This window comes from Hemibagrus wyckioides, linkage group LG24 (assembly GCF_019097595.1).
Source record: "Hemibagrus wyckioides isolate EC202008001 linkage group LG24, SWU_Hwy_1.0, whole genome shotgun sequence".
Lineage (NCBI taxonomy): Eukaryota > Metazoa > Chordata > Actinopteri > Siluriformes > Bagridae > Hemibagrus > Hemibagrus wyckioides.
The window spans coordinates 16,982,456-16,999,955 of record NC_080733.1 but is presented as its reverse complement, the minus strand read 5'-3'; the positions used below and the strand labels follow the sequence as shown (position 1 = coordinate 16,999,955).

The window sequence follows — 17,500 nt, the reverse complement described above, 5'->3', positions numbered from 1 at the left end:
AAAATTCAGCATTTCTGCATCGTATCGTACAAGATGAAGGAGAAGCAGCGTGTGATCTCACCCTGTTGTTGTCGTCGGTTGCTACGTATTCGCATAAACTTTGTCGCGTCGCTGACCACACCCACATGGAGTCGCAGAATGTAAACTTAACCAGCAGAACTGCTTCCTTCGACATCAGGAAGTAAGTTCTTGTATACACAGGAACCTTAAACGTTTTTCCAAACAGTCGGCCTGACGGCTCTGTTCGGCTTCTTGTCGTCAAAGCTAACGTGTTACGTGGGAAATCGGTCAGTCTGGTGTCTGTAAAACCGCCTCACGGATTCAACGTAGCCAGGCAGGATGTTAACGAGGACCATGGGAAAAGGGAACGTCTAAAAATAAGTAATCGGTGAGGTCACTATCCGATGACGCACCGCAAAACCGTACTACGACTCGAAGTACTTGTATTACAACTTCTTATTTTGGCTAGTCTCGCCTCCTCTCTCTCGCTTTCTTTTTCTTCTCCATCTCTTTTTCTCTTTCTCTCTCTCTCTTATGCTTTCTCACACACACACAAACACTTTCAATCCATTTCATTCTTTTCCATGGACCCCTTTCTCAGAAGACCTCGTTTTTCCACCGCTGAGTCACACACACACACACACACACACACACACACACAGAGCAACTCTTTATAGAGACAAAACACCACATGCCAGAAATCGAGTCTCTCAGAACTCTCAGATATCCTTAGACCATGTTAGTTAGCATTTGCGGAGGAGATGTTTGTATGTATGTATATCTAAAGATTTAAAATTGTGACAGAACTCCTCTCAGAACTCCTGATATATTAACTAATGTTAGCTGGATAGAATTAGCAAGTGAGATTATAAGCTCTGGATATTTCCTCTCAGCAAGCTGGTTAGCGTTAGAAAAAGAACTTAAGAATGTGATGAACATCTACGAATATGGCTAAAGCAATCCTCTCAGCACGATCGATTCTGTCCGATTAGCTCATTTTAGCTAGCTAGATAGTATTAGCAAAGGAAATGATAAAGAGTTAACAATCGTTCATGTTGGCTAGGTGGCTATATACACTAGCTTAGCAATTAAGATCATGAAAATTAGGCAAGTTTTTACATTTTTCTTCTCATAAATCAAGTTGGTTGGTCTTAGACGGCTAGTTAGCGTAAGCAATAGATTTAAAAATATCACAAAAAGCCTCTTTCAGACTAAATTTGTGATAGAATACTAGCAAGTAGGAAAATTTCCTCTCAGAAAACCAGTCAAGTTAGTTCATCTGCGCCAGCTGCTTAGCATTAGCTATGGAAATAATAAAAGCCTAGATATCTGACAAAAAAGCTGAAAAGGTGACTACAAAATGATCTCAAACACCACATCCTGTTATTTCCTCCTCTAACCGACTTGATCGGAGAAGATATATAAAGAAGGTGATGAAGATCCTGTCAGAAAACCAGTCTTATCATCTCAAACATCACGCAGATCTTATCTGATTAGCTCGTGTTAGTTAGCTGGCTAGTTTTAGCGGATGATAAAGAATTCTATTCAGTGGTCCCGTCACGTTAGCTCACGTTATCGAGCTAGATAAAAACTGCCAGGTTAGATTATGAGCTTATGATTTCTCCTCTCAGAAATCCTGACACAGTTCCTCTTAGCCAGCTGGTTAGCATTAGCAATGAAGATTATAAACCTTTTATGAATGTGATAAAAAAAAAAAACCTTCAACCTTTTTTATCTCTCTGTCTATCTCTCTCTCTGTCTCTCTCTCTGTGTATATAGCTCTCTCTCTCTTTGTTTATATCTCTCTCTCTCTCTCTCTCTCTCTCTCTCTGTATATAGCTCTCTCTCTGTCTCTCTCTCTGTGTATATAGCTCTCTCTCTGTCTGTCTCTCTTTCTCTCTCTCGGTCTCTCTCTCTCTCTGTTTATATCTCTCTCTTTCTCTCTCTCTGTGTATATAGCTCTCTCTTTGTTTATCTCTCTCTCTCTCTCTCTCTCTGTATATAGCTCTCTCTCTGTCTCTCTCTCTGTGTATATAGCTCTCTCTCTGTCTGTCTCCCTTTCTCTCTCTCTCTCTCTGTACATAGCTCTCTCTCTCTGTCTCTCTCTCTGTGTATATAGCTCTCTCTGTCTGTCTCTCTCTTTCTTTTTCTCTCTGTGTATATAGCTCTCTCTCTCTGTCTCCCTTTCTCTCTCTTTGTTTATCTCTCTCTCTCTCTCTCTGTCTCTCTCTCTGTGTATATAGCTCTCTCTCTGTCTGTCTCTCTTTCTCTCTCTCGGTCTCTCTCTCTCTCTGTTTATATCTCTCTCTTTCTCTCTCTGTCTCTCTCTCTGTGTATATAGCTCTCTCTTTGTTTATCTCTCTCTCTCTCTCTCTCTCTCTGTATATAGCTCTCTCTCTGTCTCTCTCTCTGTGTATATAGCTCTCTCTCTGTCTGTCTCCCTTTCTCTCTCTCTCTCTGTACATAGCTCTCTCTCTGTATATAGCTCTCTCTTTGTTTATCTCTCTCTGTCTCTCTCTCTGTGTATATAGCTCTCTCTCTGTCTCTCTCTCTGTGTATATAGCTCTCTCTGTCTGTCTCCCTTTCTCTCTCTCTCTCTGTACATAGCGCTCTCTCTGTCTCTCTCTCTGTGTATATAGCTCTCTCTCTGTCTCTCTCTCTGTGTATATAGCTCTCTCTGTCTGTCTCTCTTTCTCTCTCTCAGTCTCTCTCTCTCTGTGTATATAGCTCTTTCTCTGTTTATATCTCTCTCTTTCTCTCTCTGTCTCTCTCTCTGTGTATATAGCTCTCTCTTTGTTTATCTCTCTCTCTCTCTCTCTCTCTCTCTCTCTCTCTCTCTCTCTCTGTGTATATAGCTGTCTCTCTGTCTCACTCTTTCTCTTGGTCTCTCTCTCTGTTTATATCTCTCTCTGTCTCTCCCTCTCTCTCTCTCTCATATATCAGAAATACATTCTCAGAAATCATCTTAGCCTGCTGGTTAGCATTAGCAATGAAGACCTTTTATGAACATGATTAAAAAAACCTTCAGCCTTCTCTCTCTCGCTTTCTCTCTCTGTGTCTCTCTCTTTTGCTCTCTCTCTCACTCTTTCTAGCTCTCCTTCTTTCTCTCTCTCTCACATATATGAGAAATTTCATCATAAGCTGGTTAGGATTATGAACCTTTTATGAATGTGAAAAAAAACACCTTCAACCTTTTCTCTCTCTCTCTCCATTAGCAGTGAAGATTAGAATTATTATCCTTACATAAACGTCATTTTTAAAAGAAATCTTTTTAGAAATCCTGTCATATTTCATGCTAGCTACAGCACTAGTGCAAGCAGTGAAGAATATAATTCATAAGAAAAGAAAGAGATGTTACAGGGAAAAAAACCCCTGATATTTTCTACTCCATGTTTGTGTATTTTTCTGTAAAGCTGCTTTGAGACAATGTCCATTGTTGAAAGTGCTATACATTATACATAAACTGATCGGAAAATAAACAGAAAATGATGTGGAACGTAAAAACCACGCCTGGGGCAGGACCTGAGCGTCGGAAAAACACTGAACAAAAACACCACCACTGTGTGGAAAGAAAGCAAGGCATTAGCATATATTGTTCATTGTCTCTGCCTTTAAGGCTAGGTATGTTTACTTCCTGGTCCTGATGAACCACACGAGTCCTGACATGTTGCCTGGTGAAACTGAAAACAGATCATTCTGCTAACCACAGCACACAAGTCAGAGGGCTAAAACGCTGACACGCGATTATCAAAATATCTCAAACATGTCCGTAAATTTTTGCCTGTTTTTTTTTTTTTTTTGGCCAAAAGTAAGGGATCATATATTGTTTTTAGACCACAGAGCTGCTGAATTCTGTGTTCTGGTGTTGATTAATATGTTATGTTAATAAACATTTAAATACGTTATCGTTTCTATAGCAACAGCTCATTAATAGCTCAGTTTTCATATAACAAATATATATATATATATATATATATATATATATATATATATATATTTATATATATATATATATATATATATATATATATATGTTTATTTTATTTTTTTAACAATTAAAAAAATGAATAAAATAATTCACTATTTTTAAATGTATTATTAATTTATTCATTATTTAATTTACTATTACTAAATAGTTATTTATTAATCAATTTACTATTTATTTATTCATCAATTTACTATTTACTTATTTATTAATCAATTTACTATTTATTTATTTATTATATATTTACCGTACTTATTACTTCAACTGCACATCCTGCACAAAACAAATTCAACTGGTGCAATACTAAGTGTGTGTGCACGCATGTGTGTGTGCACGCGTGTGTGTGTGAAATATTTTGATTTCACACAGTCACAAGTTGACGATAAGCAAACGCTGTGAATCGACACGACTCCAACAATCCACACGATTTCTGCACCGACTGCTTGCTGTGGTTAACTTATCTCGAGGAGAAAGCCTACTGAAAGAGACTAGTGTCATTGTGAGCGAGACCCACACACACACACACACACACACACACACACACACACACACAGCTCCTCCTCAGGGATCCCATGCTACCATCACAACCAACACTCTGTCTCACACACACGTTACTCATGCAGTGTGCGTGCGCCTGTGACCAAAAACACACTGCGTCACAGCATTAAATCAAAGGATGACATAACCGTTAACACACACACACACACACACACAATCGGCTATTGAGGAAACCAAACAGCCAGGACTGTGAGCTTCCCTGACACGACCGTTTCACGAATGTTTATCTCCACAGCAATTCTCCAACGATTACTTTATTTCTTTATTTAAATGAACAACTCATCTTAGTATTTATCCATTTATAGATACATTAATCTGCAAAACATTACAGTTTGTGTTCTTAAACTTAAAATAAAGTTACAGCTTTACTAGTACAAAGTGCTGACACTGGAGACTCCTTCCTTATCTGACGTCTAGATGTCTAGATGTCTAGATAGATAGATAGTAGGGATGCAACAATACAGTTAACCCATGGTTCAATACGTACCGCGGTTTTTAACCACGGTTTTCGGTTCAGTTCGTTTGCCGAAAGCCCACATCACCGATCACAGAAAATGGCTGCAAATCTTTAGCAATTATTATATTATTATAATTTTTTGTGTCTCTCGGAACCAGTTGTGTCTGAACGCTGGAAGGAATCAGATAGTGGACTGTTGTTTTTTGGATGCCTGTGTTACCTGCTCTGCCATCCTGCTTCCACACAGTGATATCTCTGGGTGATGGAGCTGCAGAAGTGCCGTCATGTTGGAAGTATTTCCATGTCAGTAGGTAACTCGTGTGTAACAGTGCTTAAACACAGTCATGTTTTTTGTTTAGCATTTTTGTTTCATCGACATCATAGTCAACAACAAATCCAAAATGTTCGCACACCACAGATCTGAAAGACAGCACTGCTTCCTTGTGTTTCTGTCTCACTTCACCACTCGCTAGGGTTAGATTGAAATCTGACACCAGCATCTCTAGCATGGTTACCGCCCGTAACTTTAACACTCACTGATTGGATATTTACTCGCAGGGAGGCGTGTCTGTCTGAGCGCGTAGACGTACAGTACAGGCAAACACAAACGGGTGGTTCAGAGAGTAATAAAATGCATGGTTATTATTATTTTAAGGAAAAACCAAAAAACCGCGGTTCACATACACGTATTGAACCGTGAAGGACGTACCGAACGCTTCAATATTATATTGAGTATTGTGGCATCCCTGATTGATGGATGGATGGATGGATACTTTATTCATCCCAATGGGAAATTTACAAATTAGGATTTAGTTGCTTTGTTAAAGACATTGTAAGTCATGAATTTGCATATTGGACATGATTGGTCCAAAATTTTTTTGACATCACAAACCGAGCTGGTACACAGCCCTTCATCAGATCACTTTTATACACAAAACAAACAAAAAAACACAATCTGAGACAATCTGAGCGATGAATCAGACACAAACGCAAACCTTCGATCACCAAAATTCAGTAAATCGTCATGTTTCAGAGCACAAAGTGACAGAAAGAATGAATAAAGCCTTCATATTCCCTTCAGTCCTGATAAGGTTTTACTTCTTCAGCTCCCAAAAATATCTACAGCCCTTGCCTTGGTCTTGTTGTGTCCGGACCTGCCCTGTGTTTAGTTGTTTACATTTAAACATAAGGGAAGCTTGAGAAGGATCTACAGGCATGGCTGTAGGTTTCCGAGATGGTGTTCGTGCGAGCTGTGGCACTCCATTTATTTATTTAGGACAGACTTTTCTTTCAGTTTAATTCATATTCATTGCTTTCGTTTGCGTTGTTCAGTGTTGCTGGTTAATTTAATTGTTTATTTGTCTGGGTTTAGTTTAAAAAAGATGCGAAAATAATCGTCTAAAACGTTTAAGAAACCTAGCGTGTGTATAAATATATGCACCTCAGCAAGGAGTACAGAGTTTCAACCATCCAGCCATCCATCCATCCATCCTCATATTCCATATTCCTAATTAGAGTCTCGGGGATCTGCTGGAGCCTATCCCAGCACACATTGTGCGAAAGGCAGGGGTACACCCTGGACAGGTCACCAGTCCATCACAGGGCCACACATATAGACAGACAACCACACACTCTCACACTCACTCCTATGGGCAATTTAGAATTACCAATCAACCTAATGTACATGTTTTTAGACTGTGGGAGGAAACCCGGAGTACAGGGAAGAACATGCAAACTCCACACAGAAAGGCCCCTGCCTGTTCAAACCCGGGATTCGATCCCAGAACCTTCTTTACGGTGATTCAGCAACATGATAATTATATAAACGACTTGTTTAACATCACACATAGACTCTATTTCCTCGTCTTCTTCATCCGAACCTCAATAACGATATTATACTGATGTAATTACATGCCATCTCTCAGGATGCTACTTAACCCCTAAGTCGCTGACATGTCTACAGCTAGAATTGGCAGTGAAATGTATTCTGTTCATTTATTCGGTTTAAATCTCCTGTATGATTGTAAAGTTACCTCAGGAAATCATTTATCAGGCTTCTTTTCTTCCCTGAGAGAAAGTGGAGCTGGATGCCTGAAGGACAAGTCTGTCCCCAAAGTCTTCTTAAGGGTTGTCAAGACTCCTCACAGGAAGTCGTGCCACCATGCTTGGGCTAAAAATAGAACAGGTCACCCACGCAACCAAAACAAAAAACACCCGAAAAATCACCTAGCTTTTGATCGCATGCTGAAGGTGAAGTAGGTATCATGGGTTGAGTCTTTCCAAACAGCTTTCACTGACTGGAAAAAATTCGGAAACTCGCTTCGCTTAGCTTTCTATTGACCGTAACAAGTTTTGAACGGCTCCCGGACGGACACGCGACTTCAGTTTGGTTCATTTGTATGTCGAAAATGCTTCATATGCCGATGCAAATTTCTTACAAAAGATCCTGATAAAGATCATGTCATACACACACATGTAGAGTACACCGTTTGTGTGTGTGTAATTCATCGTTAATTAACAATTAACGACAGATCACTAATTAAGGATTACTGTGGATTCTCTATAACATGAACTGTGAATGACAGAGATGCTGCTAAAGAAAAGTCTGTAGTTATATAATATAAGCAAACTAACTTCCGGGATGTACCTGTAGCTAGAAATAAAAAAAAGCATGACCTGTCACTCAGGCCTGCTATTTTTTTAATGATAATAACATAAATCTTTCTAATCTAATCTATCTAATATTTCTGATTATGAGTTTATTATTAATGCAACTATTTTGCTTCTTTTCGAAAAAGTTACCTGCAAATTCAACTAGACTTAATAATACGGTATATTCGGTGTTTTGGGTTCTTATTAAGGAAATAACGGACAGATTCATTTGTTCCAGAAGTGAGGGGGGCAGGGGTAGTTCAAGTGGTTAAGGCTCTGGGTCGTTGACCAGATGATCAGGGTTCAAGCCGCAGCACCGCCAAGCTGCTGGATGATCAGGGTTCTAGCCGCAGCACCGCCAAGCTGCTGGATGATCAGGGTTCTAGCCCCAGCACCGCCAAGCTGCTGGATGATCAGGGTTCTAGCCCCAGCACCGCCAAGCTGCCACCGTTGGGCCCTTATGCAAGGCCCCCAACCTACCCTGCTCCAGGGGCGCTGCATCATGGCTACGAGAAGAAAGAATTTCACTGTACAGTAATGTATATGTGACAAAGACTACTTAAGTACCCAGCCTCTGATTTAACAGTAATGTACGTTTATTTGTAAAACACTGAGGTGTTTGAAAGCTTTCGGCTGGCAGTGTGTTATAAAACCCTGCGGTTCATAGAGAATGACTCATTATTTGTTATGGGCGAGTGTGTGCGCTTAATGAATCTTGCGTAAAAGCCGTGTTGTAAGCGTACATGCCTCGGCTGACCGATCATCTGCTGTAGCATACAGCGTGTGTACTGTAGCGATAAGACTCTTCTTCATTTAAATCAGAGAATCATTTATCATCATCTAAACATCAACATGGAACATGGCTGAAGAGGACAGTATGGGCAGATGAAGAAATAAAATTTTATTTTATTTATTTCAAAAAAAAAAAAAGCAACATTGAGCATTGAACGTTATCCTGACCAGGATGAAGCGCTTATTGAAGGTCATGTGGTCTTCCAGAATCTCCCATGGAAGCATTTTGACTAAATTTACCTCACCTAAATTGACTAATTTTGATTAAATTTACAAGACCTTACATTCACATGGCAGAGCAAGAGGTGATCCTCTACCTCAATTAACTGTGAGGTGATAAAACTATGATGTCATAATGCAAAGCTTAGCCTGCAATTGGTTGATTGGGGAAGGGGGGGGGGGCTGATCATCAGATTTTAAAGTCAGGGTGGACTTCCTGACCCAAAGTTTAAGTAAGTTCAAGAATATCTCGCGTATCTAGGAATGCTGCAAGATATGAAATGAAGTAAAGGGCAAGTGAGGAAGGCCCTTAACCCTCTCTGCTCCAGGGGGCGCTGTATCATAACTGCCCCTGCGCTCTGACCCCAACTTTGTCAGCTGGGATATGTGAAGAAAAGTACTCCACTGTGCTGTAATGTATGTGTGGTGATAATAAAGGCTTCATGCCCCTCAGTTCTTCTTAAAATAAAATTCTCATATTTCAGAAAGATATCTTTAAACCCAGTATCGATAATATGATAATATGTCCAGCCCTCAGAGCAACATAGAAGCTTACAGAGTAATCGCTGACTGCCTGGAACCACAGACTGCAAACTTCTCCAGTTCTCCGAACCCTGAAGGTCAGAAGGAACAGAAGGTGGAAACGCAGAACAGATTCTCAATTCGATTCTATTCGTATAGCGCTTTTTTAACAATGGGCATTGTCTCACAGAAGCTTTACAGAAGTATAGAAACAGAGAATTTAAAAAATGGGTGATAAAGTTTAGAGTTAAGTTACTATTTATCTCTAACATGAGAAGCCTGAGGTGATTGTGGTGAGGAAAAAAACTCCCTGAGATGATATGAGGAAGAAACCTCAAGAGGAACCAGACTCAGAAGGGAACCTCATCCTCATTCGGGGTGACACTTTCTCGAGACGAGTCTAGCACTCAATCCCAATCACACTTGTGTTAATGTGTAAAAGATATGAGTGTGTGTGTGTGTGTGTGGTTGCTAGTACGCACGGGGTGGGGCTTGACACACTTATTCCTTAGTTACAGAAAAGAAAAAAACCTGCTGAACAGGCTGCTCTAGGGGCCACTGGCTGTGTTAAACAATGTGTGTGTAGGACACAGGGACAAGCAGGAGGTCACGCTGCTCAAAACCAACTGAAATACTACTACTACTAATACTACTACTATTAATAATAATGCATCTTGTCCATCAGTGTGAAAGCAACATTTCCTCTGGTTTTGTTCACATTTAATGTAGCTATAAATGGATAAAAACTACATGTCGGTTTTTGATAGATAATAAACATTCGTATACAAGAGGAATAACCCTCTCCATGCCACGCTGCCACAGGAAACTAATCAATCTTGTCACCCTGAGGGTTTTATTCCTAAGGCAGTGACTGAGACTGGATGAGTGTGCACAATGAAATCATCTGGACACTCAGAACAAAGGTATGTCTTCCCCCCCCCCCGGATAAATGACTAAGAAGTGGTCTAGTCGTTCCCAGATTGTTATAGTGTATGATAATGACGCTGCGGCTAGACAGACAGACAGAAAAGAGGAAGAGGAAATGCCAGCATGGTGCTGATGAGTCTGTGAGGGAAAGGATGGCTGGGTTTTCTCTCCGGTTCTGCTCCAGAATGTCCATGTGTCCCGAATAAAACACAAAAGAAGTGGCGGTTCAGCGGGTTGTTTATAGCAGCAGATTAAAATGTGTGTGTGTGTGTGTGTGTGTGTGTGTGTGTGTGTGTGTGTGGGCAGCAGGTTGCTGTTTTGCCTGGGTGTGGCTGCTGTAAAACGGCCTCTAAAGTCCATACGGTCGACCTGCTTGAGCCAGAAAGCACACACCTGATACACCTGCATCACCTGATACACCTGAAAGATTCCAGCTTTCCAATCCAAAAGTCTTCCACAAGTCTAAGTGATACCAAAGAACCTATTCAGAGCACTTCCTAATTTAATGCGCCGTCGTCTCTTAACACTATGCAAAAACGCTCGTCATATGTGACGTATTATGTCTGCTCTGAATAGTCACACACAGCTTGAGAGCATTTCTCCTTTTGAAACAGGAAGTCAAGATGAAAAAGTGTTTCACTGATCTACAGCCAACAGCGTTCGGGATACGCCAAGCCACGCCCCTGGCGAACCAAAACAAACACCAGTAGCTATTCGAAAGCTATCTGGAAAGGATGGACAGTTTAGCAAAGAGTTTGTTTTTCCAGCTGTGGAGGATGTTCTGATCGTCTGTTCGACAAGACGACTTCTTGTTTTCGGTGTACGTGTTCGAGTGAGTGTCGGTAGACTACTGGTAGACTGGTAGTGATATCGCTGACGGTATAAAAGGACGGTCTGAGGTCGCGTCATTTCGGCATCGACGCTCCTCCATAATGCCATATAACCTCTAACTCACATAAACGCCACACTTTTCCAAAAGAAGAGACATTTTTTCTCAGCTTTAAAACAAAAAATTGTAAGTGAAGTGAAAATTCACTGGCAAAAAAAAACAAAAAACACACCTGCTAATGCATAAACCTCAAGGGGCGGGGCTTATGCAATCTAGCAAGCATCTAATTGGATGAAAACTAGACAAGTACATGATGAGTCATCAAAAAAAAATTCATGTAATCATTTTCCACGAGTTATTAGGAGAACTATTTTTAGATACACATATAAACAACTATCTTAATATACGTGTGTCTGCAGAAATTGTGTCAGAGCCAGCACTGACACACACACACGTTTTTATTATGTTAGCTAACTATCTAGCTCAAACTTAAACTACTAGCTGCAGGGCTAACGTTGCAAACAAAACCGGTCCTGCTGCAAGAATAGTGAGTGTAGACGAGTAACAAAAACTGAAACTTCTAACAAACATCCTCAAGCCGATTGTTATCATGTTTCAAGGCCCGTACGTAAAACAGGCCACCTTCAAATTTCCCTTTCTCGCTCGCTGTCGGCTCGCTACGCTGCTTCCGCATTGTGCGCGCCTTGCGTGCGCCCGCGCTGCGGCTTTCACCGGACGGCGCTTACGAGAACTGCGTGACCGGCGTCTGTGAATCCCATACTAAAGAAAAAACGAGTCCATGACAATCGACTGCCTAAAGACTAACGACGACGAAGTGTACATAAGGGGGAAAAACAAAACAAAACAGAGCGAGCAACGCGTGGAAGAGTGAAAATAGTTGCCCATAAGCAGGTTTAAGTTTAGCAAGTTGAAAAGAAAAGATATCAACAAGCGATATTATAACGAAACCAACCTGCCGACGAAATTTTCCAAAACCGAGCTCTTTCCGGCGCTCTGTCCTCCCACCACAGCGATCTGGGGTAAATCCAAATTGCAGCTCTGACCGATGGAACTGAAAGCATCCTGAAGTTTATTGATCAGGGGGATCAATTCCTCCATCCCCCGGTTCCCCATGGCTGCAGCTGGGCTCGGCTCGGCTCGGCTCGACTCGGCAGGACTCGGCTCGGCTCGTCTAGCAAGGTGCTCGGGTTACTTCCAAGTTCCACCCTTTAATCACTTTCTGTCACTGAAAACACATACTTAAATAGATTTCCAGGGGAAATTACGGATCGTTTACTATTAGCGAACGTCGCCGTGTTGTAGGTTTAACTGCAGTCAATCGGCGTTTTTAAAAAAAACTCACAATACAAAAAAAAAAAACTTCCAGCTACCATCCGGTCAGGCGACATCCGACTCTCTGCCGGTGACTTTAAGCCCCGCCCCCTGTCAAGCGAACAGCCTGAGAATCGACTGGTCCTTTCGAATCCTTCCGTGTTTGTTTCTTTATTCCCATTGGTTCGCAGCTCGCTGGAGCCGAAGGCGTGCGCAATACGATTGGTCAAAAGAACTGTCAATCTCACGCCTTTTTCACATTTACCGTAGCTCAATCGAAATCTAGCACAGTTTATTACTTCTTGTTTATTTATTTATTTCTATTTACTATTTATTGTTTCTTAATCCTTCCTTCTTTCCCCTGAAATAAAATACGACTGACAATTAAATTATGATACGCAAAAAAATACAAATAAACAGAAAACAGACCATGTTTGTTTGGAAAGAGTAACATAAACCTGTATTTTTTATTTCAGGTTTTTAAAAAAATGAGATGGTAATTTTGCCCTGAAAACAGTTTTTCGAAGGTTTAAAGCTAAATTGGTTTGTTATAATGAACATTAAAAGGAGCTTTTAAAGATTTTTTTTTAGATTAGCGGCGTTTAAAATGACAAGAGAGCAAGTACTAATAATTAAATAATATTGAGTTAAAATTAAAATAGAATAAAATGAAATCCTCGTTGTTTTAGGCTATCAACTAAGAATAAAATAACATTTTTAAAACTTTTAAGAAATCATCACCAGCACTGGCCAACGCCAGCCAATCCAGCCAATCAGCGCGCAGGAGGCGGGGCCTAGATGAAATACGGATGTTGTGTGAAGCTGGTCGCTTTTCAAAATGGCGGCGCCCACAGCAGATAGCGGCACATGCGAGTGTAAATCCGACATGGTGCCTGTTAAAGCGGTTTCCTCGGCTTTGCCTCTTGCTCTTCGGATTGTAGCGGAGTGTCCGGTGAGCAAGGCGCGGGCGTGTGTGCTTACTCTTCCTCACGGCAACGTTAACACGCCGGTATTCATGCCGGTGGGCACGCAGGGCACCATGAAGGGAATCACCGCGGATCAGCTGGAACAGTTGGACTGTCAAATCTGTCTCGGAAACACGTATCACTTGGGTATGAGGCCGGTACGTGAATAAAATCTCAGTGCATACTGTAATACAGCATGTCTGAGTCCTTTCTGTTTGTCAGAGATAAATAAACATCAATAGGAGGTTTTGTAGCTTCTCTGTCACATTATTTGCCTTAAATGCCTTAAAGCAAATGATTTTGTGGAACTGAGCGCAAAAGCACCAACAAAAGATATAAGAAAAACGCCCAGAATGCTATGAAGAAGCAAGAAACAAGGCTGGGGCTGATTTCTTTCCAGCACAGACTGGCTAAAATCCCTTACCCTGGGCAAAAATATTACACACAGCACTCATGGTTGGTGTTTCAGGTTTTGTGATATTCTGCAGGGTTCATGTTGTGTTTCCTCCAAATGTTAAACACAGTAAACAGAAACATATATCACTTCAATGTATCTTCAGTGAAACTAAGAAAAATACTAAATGTACAGTTCTGTCTTCAGACCTTGTTTGTGATTGGATAGTGCATTCACAGAGTCTTTATTTGTCACATATACATTACTGCATAGTGAAATTTTTTGCTTCGCATATACCATCCTTGGAGGTTGGGGTCAGAGCACAGGTTCAGCCATGATGCAGCACCCCTGGAGCAGAAGGGGTTAGGGGCCTTGCTCAAGGGCCCCACTGTGGCAGCTTGGCAGTGTTGGGGCTTGAACCCCGATCTTCTGGTCAACGACCAACAGCTTTAACCACTTGAGCTGCTACCACTAATACTATCTATTTTAATTTCTTCTCCTGTGGCAAATTGGGGTAAAATGTGGGCATAGGAGTAAGTGTGGATATATACACATATAAATCTCCATATGGGAATGAATACATGTGTGTTTAAGTTTAATGTATTTATTGATTGATTTTTTTTTGTTTCAAACAAAGACACCTTGTGGACAATAAAAGTAATTGAAGAGCTTTTCATGCAACAATTGGTGGTGTTTTTGCACTTGGTTTGAGGAAAAGTAAAACATTTAACCACTTTACAACATTTTTATGAGCTAATAAAGTGATAAGGAATCAGAAAGGAGCCTTATTTAATGTACACTTTCCTTGGAAGAGAAGACTTGTTTCTGTGTTTATTACAGCTCCAGGTGTGTGTGTGTGTGTCTCTATCGCAGGGTCCTGAGCTGATCGAGAAAGCCAATGGCCTGCACGGATTTATGAACTGGAAAAGAAACCTCCTGACGGTAAGCTGGAGATTTGGAGAAAGTTCATTTAAAATCCAACAGTCATGTACAGCTGCGTCCCAAATAACCTGCTACACACTTACACTATGCACTACTTCCTCAGTGTATAAATTTTAGAGGGACTGCTTCTAGCCAGCAGTGAGCACTCAAAATCTAAACAAAAGACCTAGTTAAAAAATAAAAGTCGTAGCTTGTCGTCTTCTCTCGCCCCGTCAGGACAGCGGAGGTTTTCAGATGGTGTCTCTGGTGGAGCTGTCCAAGGTGACGGAAGAGGGAGTTCTGTTCCGGTCACCCTACGACGGAAAGGAGATCCTGCTCACCCCCGAGCAGTCCATCGGCATACAGAACAGCCTCGGTACAAGTTCAGCTCCTCGTCAGCTTTTATATAGACGATGAAGAGAGACACAGGTCCACGAAAACCTAGAACGTCTCAGTCAGTGACGGCACTCAACGATCCATGAAGACATCCCAGTACTTATATATATTCCTAAATATATATATTTAGGAATCCGGACATTTTCAGGAGTAAATTTATTGGTGGAATTTATTAGTTGAAGTTGACCTTATAATTGAATTATATGAATTATATTATGAATTATATTTGTTTTATTTATTTATATGTATAAATTATATATTTATATATCTATAATCGATAATATTTATAAAAAATCACAAGAGTGTGGTTTTTGATATACTTGTGCAGTTTACGATACATCAGAGCGCGGAAAATGTTCCAGAAACCGTCTCTAAGGATGAGCTCAAGAAGAGTTACTGTGATGCCACTGTCTTTGTAATAAGGTTTAATGAATGCTAGACGTCAATCAAATACGTAAAATTACCTGATCTGATCTTTTGATTTTGATTTCATGTTACAAGTGATTATAGTATTAATAATAATAATAATTTCTGTTTTTTTGTGTTTCTGTACAGGCTCAGACATCATGATGCAGCTGGACGACGTGGTCAGTAGCACAGTGACTGGACCAAGGGTGGAGGAAGCTATGCATCGCTCTGTGCGCTGGCTGGACCGCTGCATCGCCGCCAATCAAAACCCACACCGACAAAACCTGTTTGCCATCATTCAGGGGGGCCTGAACGCCGAGCTGCGCAGGGCGTGTTTGGACGGTGAGCGCTGTCTGAGACCCTCTGTCAGTTTAGCATCCATTCATGTAGGAGAAGAGCTTAGGTAATAGATTTTATTACTATTAGTAGATGAATAATCTAAAAAGGAGGCAAGAAAAAGTTCTTAGTGCTCTAGGAAATGCAAGGCATGCCGAGAGACGGAATTCATTACGGAAAACTGTTTATAGCTTCTTAAAATCACAGCATCCTCATCCTGTGAGAATTTCATCCTTACCTGAGATGAAGGTAGAGAGATGATGTCCATACCAGTGTGGAGATAATTTCAGGAGGTAGGAGCAAGGATGTCCTCTCAGGAGACAGTAGAAAGGAGACAAGAGGAAGGATTCAGGACAGGTGGAAGGAGATAGGACAGGAGGTGGAGACAGGAGGGAAGAAACAGGAGGAAAGGGACAGGATGGAAGGGGACAGGAGGAAAGAGACTAGAGGAAGGAGACTGGTGGAAAGAGACAGGAGGTAGGACACAGGAAGAAGGGGATAGGAGGTAAAAGACTGGTGGAAGGAGACAGGAGGAAGGGGACAGGAGGTAAAAGACTGGTGGAAGGAGACATGAGGAAGGGGACAGGAGGTAAAAGACTGGTGGAAGGAGACAGGAGGAAGGGGACAGGAGGTAAGAGAGTGGTGGAAGGAGACAGGAGGACCGGAGGGAAGAGACAGGAGGAAAAAGACAGGATTCAGGAAGGAGGCTGGAGGAAAGAGGTGGTGCGTTTCATTTCAATATGAACATTTTTAACATGCTTCAGGTGGAGTTTTTCTTTATCATTTTTGTTCTTGTACTTTTTGTTCATACTGATACTTCAGCTTATGCAAGTGTGTCTGTCTGTCTGTGTGTGTGTGTGTCTGTCTGTCTGTCTGTGTGTGTGTGTCTGTCTGTGTGTGTCTGTCTGTCTGTCTGTGTGTGTGTCTGTCTGTCTGTGTGTCTGTCTGTCTGTGTGTCTGTCTGTCTGTGTGTGTGTGTGTCTGTCTGTGTGTGTGTGTGTCTGTCTGTGTGTGTGTGTGTGTGTCTGTCTGTGTGTGTGTGTGTCTGTCTGTGTGTGTGTGTGTCTGTCTGTGTGTGTGTGTGTGTGTGTGTGTGTGTCTGTCTGTGTGTGTGTGTCTGTGTGTGTGTGTGTCTGTCTGTGTGTGTGTCTGTCTGTGTGTGTGTCTGTCTGTGTGTTTACCCTGCAGAGATGACGAAGAGGGACGTGCCCGGCTTTGCTATCGGTGGTCTGAGTGGTGGAGAAGAGAAGGACGACTTCTGGAAGATGGTGACCCTCAGCACTGACCACCTGCCCAGAGAGAAGCCTCGCTACCTAATGGGAGTCGGGTAAAACTCACTTTCTCGTTCACACGGCCTCGGGTTCTGCTAAGTGTAGCACATCTGGAGCAGCTGCTGTGAATTTCAGACCTTTGCTCATTGAAATGTGAGATTCAGTATGTTACAGTCAGACGTCTGATTAAAGCCGGGTGAGATTCCTCACAGCCTCAAAGGCGAAGGTTTGATTGACAGATTACATCCAGAGGTTAGGTGTTTTTATTTTCTTGACATTCTAAAAAAATCCAGATAAAAACTTTAAGGAAATGCAGAACCCTTAACAGTGCAAGGAAGTGACACTGATAAAAAATAAAAAGGGTACCTCCTAAACACATTGGGTTGGAAAAAAAGAAAAAAGCCGGGATTGTTTATTTTTTCAGACCTAGGGGCACCTAGAGGGCACTTACATCTCAGTGTATTACATTTAGGGAGCCTATAGGGCACTACATTACGTATTCTCCACTGTAAAGGCACACTAGAAGGAATAGCCGC

General features: G+C 41.4%; 2 protein-coding genes across 8 annotated transcripts in view; one reads left to right on the top strand and one right to left on the bottom strand.

Moving 5' to 3' along the window:
* Positions 1 to 12,376, bottom strand: part of dnm2a (dynamin 2a) — a 52,921-nt gene extending 40,545 nt beyond the window's left edge. For 4 of the 7 annotated variants that reach the window (XM_058378165.1, XM_058378161.1, XM_058378162.1 and 1 more), the window contains exon 1: positions 11,915 to 12,376. In XM_058378165.1, the coding sequence (XP_058234148.1) occupies positions 11,915 to 12,075 (161 nt within the window). In that variant the 5' untranslated portion in view covers positions 12,076 to 12,376. The remainder of the gene's footprint in view (positions 1 to 11,914) is intronic. The other 3 variants (XM_058378160.1, XM_058378163.1, XM_058378166.1) reach the window with 2 other exon arrangements.
* A 707-nt stretch (positions 12,377 to 13,083) lies between these two features.
* The window catches only part of qtrt1 (queuine tRNA-ribosyltransferase 1), a 14,452-nt gene continuing 10,035 nt past the window's right edge, over positions 13,084 to 17,500 (top strand). The window contains exons 1-5 of the mRNA XM_058377972.1: positions 13,084 to 13,396; positions 14,506 to 14,574; positions 14,791 to 14,929; positions 15,505 to 15,699; positions 16,882 to 17,020. Coding sequence (XP_058233955.1) covers positions 13,112 to 13,396; positions 14,506 to 14,574; positions 14,791 to 14,929; positions 15,505 to 15,699; positions 16,882 to 17,020 — 827 coding nt within the window. The 5' untranslated portion in view covers positions 13,084 to 13,111. The remainder of the gene's footprint in view (positions 13,397 to 14,505; positions 14,575 to 14,790; positions 14,930 to 15,504; positions 15,700 to 16,881; positions 17,021 to 17,500) is intronic.